Source organism: Myzus persicae, unplaced genomic scaffold (genome assembly GCF_001856785.1).
Source record: "Myzus persicae strain clone G006 unplaced genomic scaffold, MPER_G0061.0, whole genome shotgun sequence".
Classification (NCBI taxonomy): Eukaryota; Metazoa; Arthropoda; class Insecta; order Hemiptera; family Aphididae; genus Myzus; species Myzus persicae.
In genome coordinates, this window is record NW_019104254.1 from 19219 (window position 1) to 34842 (window position 15624).

Below are 15624 nucleotides of genomic sequence, written 5' to 3' on the forward strand. Positions count from 1 at the left end.
TCGTCACAGCTCTCTATATCCATCATTCCCGAACACACGTAACCCATAACGGAAGGTCCGTAAGTCGTGCTGTTGACAATGTTTTGATATTGTTGTACTTTTAAAACGGGCGGTAAATTTACGGCTCGCAAAATAGACGATTTTTTACAGCAAGAAGTACCGTCCACACACAACACGTTTGTTCTAGCGTTATATAGTCGTACTTTTGACAAAACAGCAGCTATACGTTTTGTAACGTTTTCCGAGTCATATTCTTTTTGTTCATCAGTAAAAGTGACATCGTCGTCGTAGACTTTTTTTGATTCTACAAGGTCAGTAGATTTCATTTCTAAAGTATCTGTTGACGATCGTCTATCTCTTCTGCGGACATCGCAATTTTCATCTGTTTCGTGTGCCGACATTTTTATTAGTTATTTAATTGTCAAGGTTTCGATGGAATCTATTGTTTCCTTCACGTCTGTTGACCACGTTAACGCTCAGAGGTAAGCGGAACACAACTACAAAGCACGTCTGATTAAGTTACTGTAAGCACCACACTTGGCCAGTTATTTGGACTGTAATGTGCGACCAGCGACCAACGAAGATTTTTATATACCCGACCGATTGCGCGACTCGTGTCGGATAATGGACGTCCGGATTTCTAAACGTTTGTGCGAAAAATTATCGTCCAACAGGACTCGTGAACGCGACATGTGTACACCCAACCATATCGCTTCGTATTATCGAGTAGGCGACGACGGTTGGGACGTCCAGTGTCAACCAGCTTGTTTTCACATGAAAAACAAAAAGACCTACGACAAAGACGGCGAGATAGCCGTCATGAGTCCGTGGTTAAACTACGCGTTCGGCGAATGTCGTTTAGTGCCCGAACAGATGGCGACGTTTCTAGAAAAACCTTTCCATCGTACCGACGTCGTTTACGAACGTCGAGTTAACGATATGCCGACGGGGTTTTCGCGACGCGAAAACCTTTCGGACACGTACGGCTGTGGGTTCACGTACGTAAACAATAACACTTATTGTAATTATTTCGATCGTACGATGATTCCGAGCGCCGGTAAAACTGACGGACCCTGTGGTTTTACGGGTACAGAAAAAGTCGTAGACGCTGTAGTGGGTATGTCGCTGATAAATACCGTGAAATCTGCGGTACGGACTACGCTTATCAACAGTACGAGCGTTCCGTTTTCAGATCCCGTAGATTTGGTACGTTTACCGACAAAGCTCGAGAACGTCATGCCTGTAGACGGTTGGCGTGCAGACGTTAATCGTGCATTTGTTCCGCCCGAATTGGTTTCTTTTTGGGATAATGGTGACGATGACGGCGACGATCTTGGGCGGCGACGACGCCATGACGTTTCCGAGACACCAAACGATTACTCTCACGAGAAAACATCGACAGACGATCGTGCGGGTGAAGTAAAAAAAACAGTTAAAAAAACTATCAAAAGTTTATTGGACATGGTGAAAAGCGAAGAATTTTGGATTAATATTTCTACAGCGGTGGCGTTCGATAAATCTCTGACGTATATACGAAAAATTTGCGTTAAAACTATAGCCACTCTGCAACCGTTATTGACAGACAACATGGTCGCGCTCATGCGAAAATCTTATTCAAAAGCTGTCGTACAGGGTACGGCTAGATCTATGGCCAAAACAATGATGTTGACTTCGGTGATGCAGCTGACCGGAAAATCGGCATTGATGTTGGCGCGAGTGACAGTTTCCGTAACGAACCCGGTGAGCTGGATACTGGCCGTCACGTCCGTGTTAGATTTTGTTTTCACGTGGTGGGACCCGTTCGGTTACGATAACATGCTTCAAGGGACGTTTCCGGCCGATTATATACGCAAAGGGGAAATCGAAATGCGGCAACGGTTAAAAGTGATAAAAGCTAATTATACGTTTGACGCTATCGTGTACACCGTACTCCACAAAAACGAAATCGACGACGCCACGTTGTTTGGTTTCGTGGAGCAATCTGTCCTACAAATATGCAGTAGAATTCATAATTGTACATATAATAATAGGTATACTATTTTATTTTATTTGGTAGACCGTCGTAGTTATATCGTCGTATTAAGCAGTTTATTATTTATAAAACCACTGCATAGGTACTAGGTAGTTCCAGGATACTAAGCATTAGTTTTACGAAATATTCTACAATACACAAGATTATTTTCCCGGACTACCATTGTGAAAAGTCGATATGTCTATTTTTGGTGCCGTCTTATATACTATTATATTATATCGGTTGTGTACCCACCATTTGTTCCCAAAAATCCGTAACGTCAGAAAATCGTTTCGATTTATGACAAAGGTACGCAGAATACATAACCACTTCCAATCACACACACAACTCTTTATTTCAACGGACTGCTGCCGCGAAGGGTCAGAAATGTCCATATATGGTACCGGCATTATATATAAATATTATTATATTATATCCATTATCCATCGTAAAATAAATCTTTCCCATCATTCCCAAAAACCGAAACGTCAGAAAATCGTTTCGATTTATGACAAAGGTACGCAGAACCCACCCACCTCCAATCAAACACACACACACTCATTATATTTTCACCAGACTGCTGCTGCGAAGGGTCAGAAATGTCCATATATGGTACCGGCATTATATATTAATATTATTATATTATATTCACCGTGAAATAAATCTTTCCTATCGTTGCCAAAAACCGAAAAGTCACACACACAATACCTATATATATATATAATTTTAAAACATAATGCGTGGTTGATTATTATTATTATTTTTAGCACATTAAAAGGAGGGTGGAGACTCACTAAAGCTTTTTTAAACACTTGCAAGTTGTAACAAATAAAAAATTTTGAACATATTATTCCACATATTAGTTATGTATTAAGAGCAAAAGGTAAAATTGTTGATTAACAACAACGGTAAACCGGCTCAACTACTGAGAAAAGAGAAACTAAATGACCGTTGTTTTACCGTCGTAGGTACTGCGTAGTTTCTATATAAAACAACTGCGTAGTATCTTCAAACTACGCAGAACTTTTATGAAATATTCTACAATGCGCAACATTATATTGCTGGACTGCTGTAGCGAAAGGTCGAAAATTACCAAACATGGTACCGTCGTTTTTATATATTGTATATCGATCGTGTAAATCTTTTAATCTTTTATTGTATCTTCCTGATAATCCGAAGCGTAGTTAAATTTATCGAAATTTGACGTGGTTACACAAAACACACACACAATATATCTATAGTTAAGGTACTTATATACTTATATCATACTGCACATTTTACTGTAACTACTTTTTGGAAAATATTTTTGTTGTTTTCTTTATTTGAAACACATTATACGTGTCGAACGATTTTAGTTTCTAGGTGTGGCGCTGTCGTATGCTGAATCTGCTGAAAATCTGATTTTCACAAATGTTGAAACAAACATCATTCTTATGTCTTATAATATAAAATCAAAATTAAAATTTGTAAATATTTTATAAAACCAGATTATTATTTATTTGTTCCGTGTTCTAATTTCTAAGTGGGGAGAAGTTGTCTCATAATATGACGCTTCGCTATTGCCTATTTAATATATTGTATTATGTTTTGTATAATTGAAATTTGTTTAATAATACAACATAATCAAGCATGCGGGGGAATTGTGTGACATAATATTAGTATATTACCATCGAAACTGTGATTTCGAAATCTGGGTATAACACATTCCTCGAGAACAATGAAGTTAACGTCGATAAGCGGGCGCCTGGTAACAATATAGCACAGTATAGCATAGTACCTAAATAATATAGCGATCGTAGGTATGCGCCTGTTAGGCACTCATACCAGAACTCTATCCTATATACGGATTCAAGCGATAAAATAATATTGTATAAATGTGATACACGTGTGATAAATACATAGAATAGTTTGGTCCCCGTGCGGGTAAAAATATCACAAAAAAAAACACATATTGTATTGTGTTTGAAAAGAAATTCTAAAAAGCCGATGAAGGGTCCAAAATGTCAAATGATATTCGGATTTTTATTATGATTTATAGCATGGGTATTGTACACAATATATATCGTGTTTTGGTGCGTGTGAGTGGGTGTGAATGGTTTTCGTGTCGTCGAGGGTTGTTGGAAAAACGTATTATGTGTACATATATATATAATATGACCTTGACGTATTGAAAATTCTTGGTGTTGAGGCCCGCACGACATTTATCCACCGGGCACCGAACGTAACACACACACACACACACCCTGGCACACACACCCAGGCACACAACATATTATCTGTTCTGCGTATCTGCGTTTATTATATATTGTTATTGTTATAAATTTATAATCGTGTCTTGTGTGAATATTATAAAACGCAGCATAGACAAGTCGTTCTGTGTAGGATTAGCACGGCCGTCGCAAATTATTTTAAGTCGTTGCATACCGTCTACGAGATTCAAAAATATTCTTTTTTAAGGGCGAAAATCGCTAATTATTATTTTTATATCCTCGACGGATCAAATAGCTTCAATATTTGATATTTAAAAACCAGCCTCTGTGCGTGGCATACTATATACTGGAAATAAATGTGTTTACTGTATTTTAATTCTAACCAAGTAATATCGATTAGTAATTCCAATATATAAGAATGGAGATAAACAAAAAGTTTGTAATTATAGACCAATCTCTATGTTATGTAATTTTTCAAAAATTTTAGAAAAGATTATAAAAAACCGCTTAATAAACTACTTAGAAACAAGCAAGTTATTATCAAAAAATCAGTTTGGTTTCAGACCTGGCATAGGTACCGAAGAGGCTCTTTATAGTGCCACAAGTTTTATTTATAATGCACTGGATGAGGGAAATAAAACTTTGGAAATTTTTCTAGATCTTGCTAAAGCATTCGACATGGTAAATCATACGGAATTAATTAGAATTCTACCTAGTTTTGGTATAAAAACGAGTAGTATAAAATGGTTTACAAGCTATTTATATAAAAGAAAACAAATTGTTATGGTAAATGATGTTTTAAGTGAAGAAATGGAAATAATTTGTGGAGTACCTCAAGGCAGTGTACTCGGTCCGATCTTTTGTATACTATACATAAATGGTATATGCAATCTAAAAATTGATGGGAAAATAACTACATATGCAGACGATACATGTTTGCTTTTTTCTGGTCCCACTTGGAATTCAGTATACCAAAAATCAGAAAACGAACTGATAAAAGTTGTCAATAATTTAAGTTCAAAGAAACTATTATTAAATATTAAAAAAACCGTTTTTATGGCTTTAACTATAAACAAAGAAAATGTACCTTTCGATAAAATCACTGTCCATTATTGTAGAAATAAGGAGCAATGTAATGAAAATATTTGTAAATCAATCTCAAAAGTACCTTTCACACGATACTTGGGAATTACCTTTGATGAAAATTTAAGGTGGAATGTACATATACCTAGATAACATAGTTATGCGTTTAAGAATATCAGCGTATAAATTCTGCAAATTTAAAGACATTTTTCCTATTAACATTGTGTGTAATATATATTTATCTTTTTACCAAGCAGTCTTTCAATATGGCATTCGAGTATGGGGAGGTCTTGCCCAAAAAGCTATTAAACCACTACAACTGCAACAAAATAAAATTATTAGAATATGTCTTAATAAATACAGTTTAGAAGGATCTACATCTCAAAATTATAAAGAACTCAAAGTTTTGCCTATTAATTCACTGTATAAGAAATTTGCTATTGTGTGGGTAGTAAAAAATATGGAAAATTGGTATAATGCAGATAAATCTAAGCAAACTAGGGAAAATAGGACATATGATGCTAAAATTAATTATACGAATACCTCTTTTGGTCAAAAATTTGTGGATTATCTTGGTCCGAAATTTTATAACTCTTTAGATTTAGATTTAAAACAAAAAATAATCGAAAAACCAAAACATGCAAAAAATATTATTAAGAATTGGTCTATATTAAACATTGAATAAAATGCATATCATTTATATTATAAAATATTATATAACATCTTGCTTTATATTAACTATTATATTTTGTTCTAATCTAAATTTTATTTCTTGTATAATTCTTGTATAACTTGTATAATTTGTATATCATTTTCTAATCATGATGTTTACCTGTTATCATAAGCAACCTGTATATTATTGATAAGTAATATTAACTCTATACCTTCGTCACAAGCTACGCTTAAAGAAGGTAGGTATAAATTTAAGATATATTGTATTGATGTATTTATATTGTACAATTAATCTTTTATTTAAATTTAATAAAAAAAAAAAAATATATACTAATAGTATGTATAAATAATATATGTTACAGTTAAAACCCGAAATTCGTCAAAACTAGTTGTTCATCAATAATTATTCGTCAAAACTAATTTTAATTAGTTCGAAATAGAATTAAAGCCAAGTTTAAATATCTTTTAAAAAATTATCGCTCGGTCCTTATCGGTTCGGTGACAGCGATCGGCCGCGATATTGTGATGTCTACACTACAGTAAAATTGTTATTCATAAAAAAATATCATTGGTCTATTATTCCTCCGAGTATAACTTATAAATTATAATATTTTATAAAATGTAATACTTATATAATATATGTATTTTTTTTAAGACAGTATCATCAGTTTGATAACTTAAAATATTATATGAAATAAAATATATTTTTTTTGCATATATACCTGTGACCTGTCAGCCACCGTGTAAGAACCTACTACGGTACATTTTTTATCCTGTAGGAACTAACGTACCTTTTTTCCGTGTAGCAACTTACATACCACATATTATGTAGGAATTAACATATGTAGTTGTCTACCTGTTACCCTCGTATAGGAACTTACAATGTCCCATTAAGATAGATCATTTGGTCACCGGGAGGCGGGAGTAATAAGACGTTATTTATAAGTTTATAATCATTAAGCATAGCTTACCTATATTATTTAAAATTAAATTTCACTGATGAAAATGATTTTGAAGTTGTGGGTAATAATTACGTTTTATTAGTATAAAATATTGAGGGAGCATATTACAGTATTAAACATCATAATTTGTAAATCAAAAATAAAATATGAATAGAAAATCAGTATTTAAACGTTTATAATATAATATGAATATAAGAAATAATAATTTGACAGGGGACAAGAATATTTTCATTGGTAGATACGTATTCACTATTCGTGTAATATTATATAACCTACTGTGTCCTACAAACTACATTCTTCAATTTCATTTAGTTTCAGACGTTTCATATCCGTAAAAAAAGCCAGTCGGCGGGCGTTTTATCCTAGTTAATTATTCAGATAAGACATTTGGTCCCTTTTTATTATAACTCACTAAAATTAAATTGCTTTTTTTTAAATTTAAAATTTCAATTTTATTCGTAGAAAGTAAAATGTCAGAACACATGATATTTTATTAATAATAAATATACATTTTTCAATATATACTTTAATTCATTGAAATTGTAGAGTGTAGGTTATAGGACACAAGGCAAACCTCGTTTGTATTCTTTCGTTCTAATTCAGCTTCGCTATATTATACATAAATTATAGCCTTTACCAGGGGTCGTTAACCTGCGGCTCTTTGGAAAATTCATCAATATATCGAGATCCGTAAAATATAAATTATAATTTATACCTGATTTATTATAGTGATGATATGTCAGAATTTCTGAATAACGATTTTCAGGTCAGAAATCTCACTAATATTAAGTACGAGTAGATACGTTTTTTGTGTGTTATTGTATTTAGTTAAATAATATTTGATTTGTTTAAACAATAATAATAATAATAGTGATAATGAATTGTGCATGAAATTGCACTGAAACTGCATGTTTCGAGTCAAAATTAACTTTTTATCTATATCATTTTGTTGTTGTTCGCGACGCTTTTGAATTTTCTGTTGTCATGTTAAGTTCCAATTTGGACAAAATTATTTATTTTTTGTCAATTTGATGTATTGTAAAAATATTTTTCGTGGGTGTTTATACTTCAGAATATTAGAGTACATTATTATAACGTAACAGTACGCACAGAATGACATTTTCAAACCACACAACTAGATCTTTGAAATAATAAATATTATGTGTATAAAATATTGTATAATATATTTTATAGATTTGTCTATGTAGGTATGTTCTATAAAAGTTAGCACATTATATAATAATAATATCCTAATTCTTATATCATTTCAAACAATATTACTAGTTTCTATTATTTAAAAGCTTTAAACAACTTACTGTTGATTGATGTAAAAAGATTACAAGTCGACTAAATATTTGAAATATTTTATTGTGTTACTTAAAAAAAAACAAACTTTATGTCACAATCAATAAAAGGTCAAGATTCCTTCTTTTATATAATTTTGAATTTTCAACTCCTAAGCAATGATATTTATGAACCATTATGAATTGCATTACTAAAATGTTTTACTAACAAACAAAAATAATTGTGTAAAAAAAAGCAAAAATTATAGGACGGCGAAAGCGGTCACCCATCCGATTAAGTAGCAAAAAACAACCGCTCGCAGGGTCGCGGGAACCTTGAAAGATTCTCTCGACCCTGCGAGCGGTTGTCTTTACGGTTATATGGTTATAGTGCTATTATAAGGGATATACTGCTAATAATTGTTATCACAAATGTCGACGTTTAGCGTTGTGTAGTTTCTATGGTGAATTTTTTTTTCGAATGTTTTAGCATATTTTAATGAATATGGATACTAATTGCATATTTCTGACTAGTTAAATAAATGTTGCATATTATATAACAATAATTATAATAATAATCATATAAGTTCTTATTCATCAATTGCGTATGTACTAATACCTAAAATCGTGATTATTTTACATTGAATGAAATCGAAAGTATAATAATTTTATGTATACCTAATACTTCAATTAATTTATTACACTTTTATAATATTGCACACTGTCATTAAACAACATTTTTAAAAATTTTTTTTTGAAAAAACTTTTTAAATACATTTTAAGATTGTGTTATGTTTTTGTAAAAAAAACTTTTTCATATTTTTTGCATATTCATGATATGAATCTACATATTTTATAGGTGTTTATTGCATTTTAATCTGGCTCTAATCATATTGTGTTATAACATATTAGGTACCATGATCGAAATTACAAAATAAGATTTTGAAAAACCAAAATTTGAAATAACGAGTTTTATGAAAAACGAAAAAGTGAAGAGGGTGTAAAATTACTTGTAGAATATTATAACCTCTGTGAGAAATTTTCGTTGGACCACCAGGTGACTAAGAAAACTCGTATGAAAATTGAAAATTTCAAAAAATGAAAATTCTCTGTTTTCCATAAAAACCGTGAGAGATACGATGAAATTGTGAGACATACAACTGATCTTGAAATAGAAAAATATAACCGAAATTGTCTGAAACTGCATGTTTTGAGTCAAAATTAACTTTTTATCTTTATCATTTTATTGTTGTTCACGACGCTTTTGAATTTTCTGTTGTCATGTTAAGTTCCAATTTGGACAAAATTATTTATTTTTTGTCAATTTGATGTATTGTAAAAATATTTTTCGTGGGTGTTTATACTTCAGAATATTAGAGTACATTATTATAACGTAACAGTACGCACAGAATGACATTTTCAAACCACACAACTAGATCTTTGAAATAATAAATATTATGTGTATAAAATATTGTATAATATATTTTATAGATTTGTCTATGTAGGTATGTTCTATAAAAGTTAGCACATTATATAATAATAATATCCTAATTCTTATATCATTTCAAACAATATTACTAGTTTCTATTATTTAAAAGCTTTAAACAACTTACTGTTGATTGATGTAAAAAGATTACAAGTCGACTAAATATTTGAAATATTTTATTGTGTTACTTAAAAAAAAACAAACTTTATGTCACAATCAATAAAAGGTCAAGATTCCTTCTTTTATATAATTTTGAATTTTCAACTCCTAAGCAATGGTATTTATGAACCATTATGAATTGCATTACTAAAATGTTTTACTAACAAACAAAAATAATTGTGTAAAAAAAAGCAAAAATTATAGGACGGCGAAAGCGGTCACCCATCCGATTAAGTAGCAAAAAACAACCGCTCGCAGGGTCGCGGGAACCTTGAAAGATTCTCTCGACCCTGCGAGCGGTTGTCTTTACGGTTATATGGTTATAGTGCTATTATAAGGGATATACTGCTAATAATTGTTATCACAAATGTCGACGTTTAGCGTTGTGTAGTTTCTATGGTGAATTTTTTTTTCGAATGTTTTAGCATATTTTAATGAATATGGATACTAATTGCATATTTCTGACTAGTTAAATAAATGTTGCATATTATATAACAATAATTATAATAATAATCATATAAGTTCTATTTTTATTCATCAATTGCGTATGTACTAATACTTAAAATCTTGATTATTTTACATTGAATGAAATCGAAAGTATAATAATTTTATGTATACCTTATACTTTAATTAATCTATAACACGTTTATAATTGCACACTGTCATTAAATAACATTTTTTGCCCAGGCTCACATATATAATAAAAACAACATTTTCCAAAAAAGTTCCAAAATTATACTATTAAATATATTTTATTACTTGTCTAGACGTTACTTTGTATTAACATTAACCAATACAACTATTTTAATGGCTAGCCAACATGTGACACACCCATCTGTGGAATGCAGTGGCATTTAAGATATGAATTGTACCATGTCGAGTTGACGGCTTCCCGTAACTGCATATACAATATATATAACGCATTCAAAATCGAGTCACTTAAAACTCCGTCTATGCAATGGCCAGGAGTTTGCTTTTATTAAATTATTGTTTATAACTAATTCGTCGAAAAGATAATTGTTTGTTTGGTCATAACAATAATATATTTTAAAAGTAGTTAGGTGTACGATGACAACAAAAGTGGACTTACGATCTTCGGCTCCGGTCAGTACAAATATGTACATATTATTATACGCTTAAGAGTAAAATGAGAAGAGAAAAAATATTGTCCTATTTCGTGGTTATGTTGCCAGACCAAAACTTGTATAATTGCTGAGTATCTTCACAACTATTTATTTTGTCATGTATTGTGATATGGTATTTGCATTTCTGTCTGTTTCAGTGCGAGACAGTATCATCAGTGAAAGTATATGTCCTCCATTTGGTAAAAAAGCAAAATTCGAGGTAGAGACAATACAAACTAGGTCACCGATGTACGGATGTGACTATATGGGAAATCAAACTCAAATCACCACTGCTCCATTGTTCCATTTGTGGTTGGAGCGTCCAGTGGAAACAAGAGTACACGGGCATTTTAAATGTGTTATCTTATTTATTTAAATGTTTAAATTATTAAATTCTTTTATTTTAATTCATTAGTCATTTTATTTTTTCTGATTTTAAAAATAGTAAATTTATATTTATACATAATTGGTAGAAATTAGTATTTCAATTATCACTTATATAATGTATTAGTTTATTATTAGTATTGCAATTTATAAATATATTTGTATATATAACATACTTTTCATTCTTAAATTATTAGATTTATCGCGTTCATATTTTATATATTCTTAGTAATAATCTAATAAAATAAGCGTAATAATAGATTTTAGCCGACTTATATTAACTATGTATTGATGTCGTTGCGCTGACTGTCAACAGAATACCCACGTTCCGCTCTTGAGATTTGAATCGATCATAAATCAGAATGATTTTCGATTAATAGTAATAAGTATTCCTTGGTATAAAATAATTAAAATACTAATTCTAGCATTGCAATAACATCTATATGATTAGTATATACAATATACATACACTATAATATAACAGTTTATTAATCTTTATCAAAGGTTCTTTAATTAGGTTAACAATAAGGAGTATATTTTCAGTGTACCAATGACCAATCCATCAAATTATTACCACAATTTTTAAAAAGTACTGAACATTTATATAAATTATTTGAATAGGTATGCAAATACCATTATTATTATTATTTATTTACATAAAAAAAGAAACAATTAATTTGATTTGTCTTTTTAATTTAATTTATTTATTTTAATTTTGTTGAGTAGGAGGTTAAACATAAACGAACTATTTAACAATTATATTTTATGTATACATTTCTAGTCAAAATAATTTTTAAGTTTTGATTTTTGCACCAAATTTTGTGGTGTTCTAAAAACTGCACTTTACTTTTTAAACTTAAGTTAAAAAACATCAAACATTTTTTAAGAAAGAACATATATTTGACTTATAAAGTCACATAAATCATGACTGTCATGAAATTCAGATGTGTTATATAATATTATCTGATATAATTTATATACTTAGTTTTGTGATAAATAACTATTACAAAAAAACATTTATCTTTTATTGATTTTTTTTTTATCTTTATCTAGATTATTAAATTATTGTGTATCTTTTATCTTCGTCTAGATAACTATTCTAGAAATTATCTTTCATCTTTATCTATATATTTAATTAATTATCTTCATACAACACTGCTTAATACATGTCACAACATGTGTAAACTAGGTTTTTCTAACCCGTCTCGCTCCATGCTCTAACATATTATAGTGGTAACCTAACCTCAGTAGTAGGGTGTCAAACGTCTGAATGCACATTATTTTGTTTTTTGTTCTATAATTTTACGGGAAATGACGTTAGATGAACCACCAAAACGGCTGGGGAGGGTGGTTATGTTGCCATACCAAAACTTGTATTATTGCTGAGTGTCTACAAACTATTTATTTTGTCATGTATTGTAATATGGTATTTGCATTTCTGTCTGTTTCAGTGCGAGACAGTATCATCAGTGAAAGTATATGTCCTCCATTTGGTAAAAAAGCAAAATTCGAGGTAGAGACAATACAAACTAGGTCACCGATGTACGGATGTGCCTATATGGGAAATCAAACTCAAATCACCACTGCTCCATTGTTCCATTTGTGGTTGGAGCGTCCAGTGGAAACAACAGTACACGGACATTGCAACAACACGCAGAGTACGTATAACAAATTACTGTTGTTGCAGTACAATGTGAAGGGGAAGGGGTTGCGCCAATGATTGCATTAAAGCTTTCTTTGGCTTAAACCATAAACATATCATGCATTATAATATAAAAGTATATTATGTTACGATTACTTGTATCTAAGTACTGAAATACACTTTAAACGCACTATTATCTTTGAATGTAACTAAATGTTGTATAGATGATCATTTATGTAGTGACAGTTTTTGGAAGTGCTTCTATTAATATTTAATACTCATATATATGCATTTTCCACAGAATACAATACTTCACATATTTAATAGGTATTTCTTATAATCATATTATATAATATAACATTACCGTGTGTGTGTTTAACATGGCCGTGCTAGGGGAGGAATTGGAAAAGCCCCGGGGTGCCACAGCTTTTTGAAACTTTGTGTCTAGTGGCTCAATACAAAATAAAATCAACTATAGTCTTATTATCTCTCGTTATTTTATAGTATATTCGTATAATAAGTAAAAACATTAACAAATTGATATTCGCTTTACACACATATTTCTGTTCTATATGAATATTCAGTATGTATCTACCATAATATGGAGTATAATATAAAATGTATTATAATATAATATTGAATATTATATTCATATTTCTAATCGCACAATTAATCACTAATGTATATGCCCTCGCAAACGTGCTCATAAAAATAGCATTTCATATTACTTGTGTCAACAAAAATTATTTAAAAGCTATGACATTCATCATACTCATGTTTATTTTATTCGGTTGTGTTCTATCAGATATAGATCATTTCATATTTGAGTGTTTGTCAGAAAATATCCCGATCAATAAATACGAAACTGAATTGGGCTGGCAGTATATATCACTTCTCGAACATACCACAGACGAAAACATCAAAAACGAAACAAAGAAACGATTACACAGATGCGCAGTAAGTAAATATTATATTTACTTGTTATTTTATATTCTATATTATTGGGGTAAATGAATCTGTGCAACCAATTTGATTATTCAAATTTTGGTACGATAGGTGGGGGGGGGGACACGTAGTTGAAGATTATTCCTATACACATAAATATATAGATTTTCGATTTTACGAGGGTGTTTGGTGAAATAATGCGTTTTATTGGTGTACTTGGATCTTTATATAAAAAATCGTATTTTCACTTTTCATGGAGTAGTTTATTTTAATAATTAAAAACGAATTATATGTCTAACTCGCAAATATAAAAAAAAATAACTATGCGACCACACGCCAGCGCTTCCTTCAAAATAATTTAACTTACAATTTTGCATACCTAGTCAAATAATTGAGGCTCTCGTATTGTATATATATATACATTCCCAAATGCCATCAAACGGTTTGATGATTCATAATTTTACATATTTTTATCGAATAAAAAATGTTTCATGTTAAACGTAATAATATATAATAATCCGTGAGCAACTATCCTTGGGCGTTTAAGAAAAAGAAATATACAACCCACACATTATAATAAATTTAAGTTACTATTGTTAATATCGGTATCACTGAGTGTTAGTCATCGGTGCTGTATTTACACTAATATCACTCGTATATTAACTTTAAGCTTACTGTAAAATCTGCAAGTCTAGAATTCAACTTCATCGACGTCGTTAATGGACTGGGGACGGATTTCAGTGCACTCATATTCATTTACACATTTGTCATGTATAATTCATTATTTTTCTCTCTAACAGTCTAACTGTATTTTTCCGTTCTGCCCGCATTTGTACGATATGAGGAACGAAGACGATAAGATGGTTAGAATTATCCGGATGGTGATTAGCAAGCCGATAGCAGGAGACCATTTTAATGTAAACCAGCACAAATCGTTATCGCAACTTTTGGATCGGGATGAGCTGTCATTCATCCCTGAGGGATCACGATATTGGCCCGATGGTTCCATGTACTTATATTTATTAGAAAGACCAAAAGCCAAAAGCTTTATAACTACTAATACAAATCCGGTTACTAATCGTCCAACTACTGCAACCAGTCGTCCATCAACAACTACTACCACCAGACGTCCATCAACCACTGTTACGACCACAAGTCCCACAACAACAACAACAACAACAACAACTACAAAACCTCAGTCTAGTTTTCTCAAATATATGTATTATTTGCTTAAGACAAAGACGGTTTAATGCACTAATTTACACATTTTAATACATTAAATAATATCCCTAATTTTTCTCTGAGGCACTCACATTACGACTATTAATCACTTTTACGATCACACGTCCCACAACAACTTCAATTTACCACCCTCCTTCTAGTTTTCTCAAATTGTTTTATTATTTTTATTCTTCACCAGCGCTGGGGTTTTTACAATTCAAAATTTATCAAAAATTATGTTGAAAACGTATAAATTAGACTTCAAAAATGATTGTAAAGAAAAAAATATTTCTTTCGATCCTTTTTGAGATAAAATACGTTGCCTTTTGGCAATGCTAGATGCTTATAATAACTTAGGTATTTCATACAAATACAATAAATTAATTTTGTAATATTTTCTTATATATTTTGTTATCAATGTTATAACATAAATAAAATATAA

At 30.9% G+C, this 15624-nt stretch overlaps 2 protein-coding genes across 2 annotated transcripts; both read left to right on the forward strand.

The window, feature by feature from the left end:
• The first annotated feature begins 624 nt into the window (after positions 1–624).
• Positions 625–12891, forward strand: LOC111040466. The gene is made up of 3 exons (XM_022324393.1): positions 625–1999; positions 11149–11327; positions 12826–12891. Exons 1-3 carry the CDS (start codon positions 625–627, stop codon positions 12889–12891), a joined length of 1620 nt encoding a protein of 539 aa, XP_022180085.1.
• A 12-nt stretch (positions 12892–12903) lies between these two features.
• Positions 12904–15211, forward strand: LOC111040467 (cell wall protein DAN4-like). The gene is made up of 3 exons (XM_022324394.1): positions 12904–13032; positions 13822–13972; positions 14791–15211. The coding sequence occupies exons 1-3, from the start codon at positions 12915–12917 to the stop codon at positions 15209–15211; spliced, it is 690 nt and encodes a 229-aa protein (XP_022180086.1). The 5' UTR covers positions 12904–12914.
• The last annotated feature ends 413 nt before the right edge of the window (positions 15212–15624 follow it).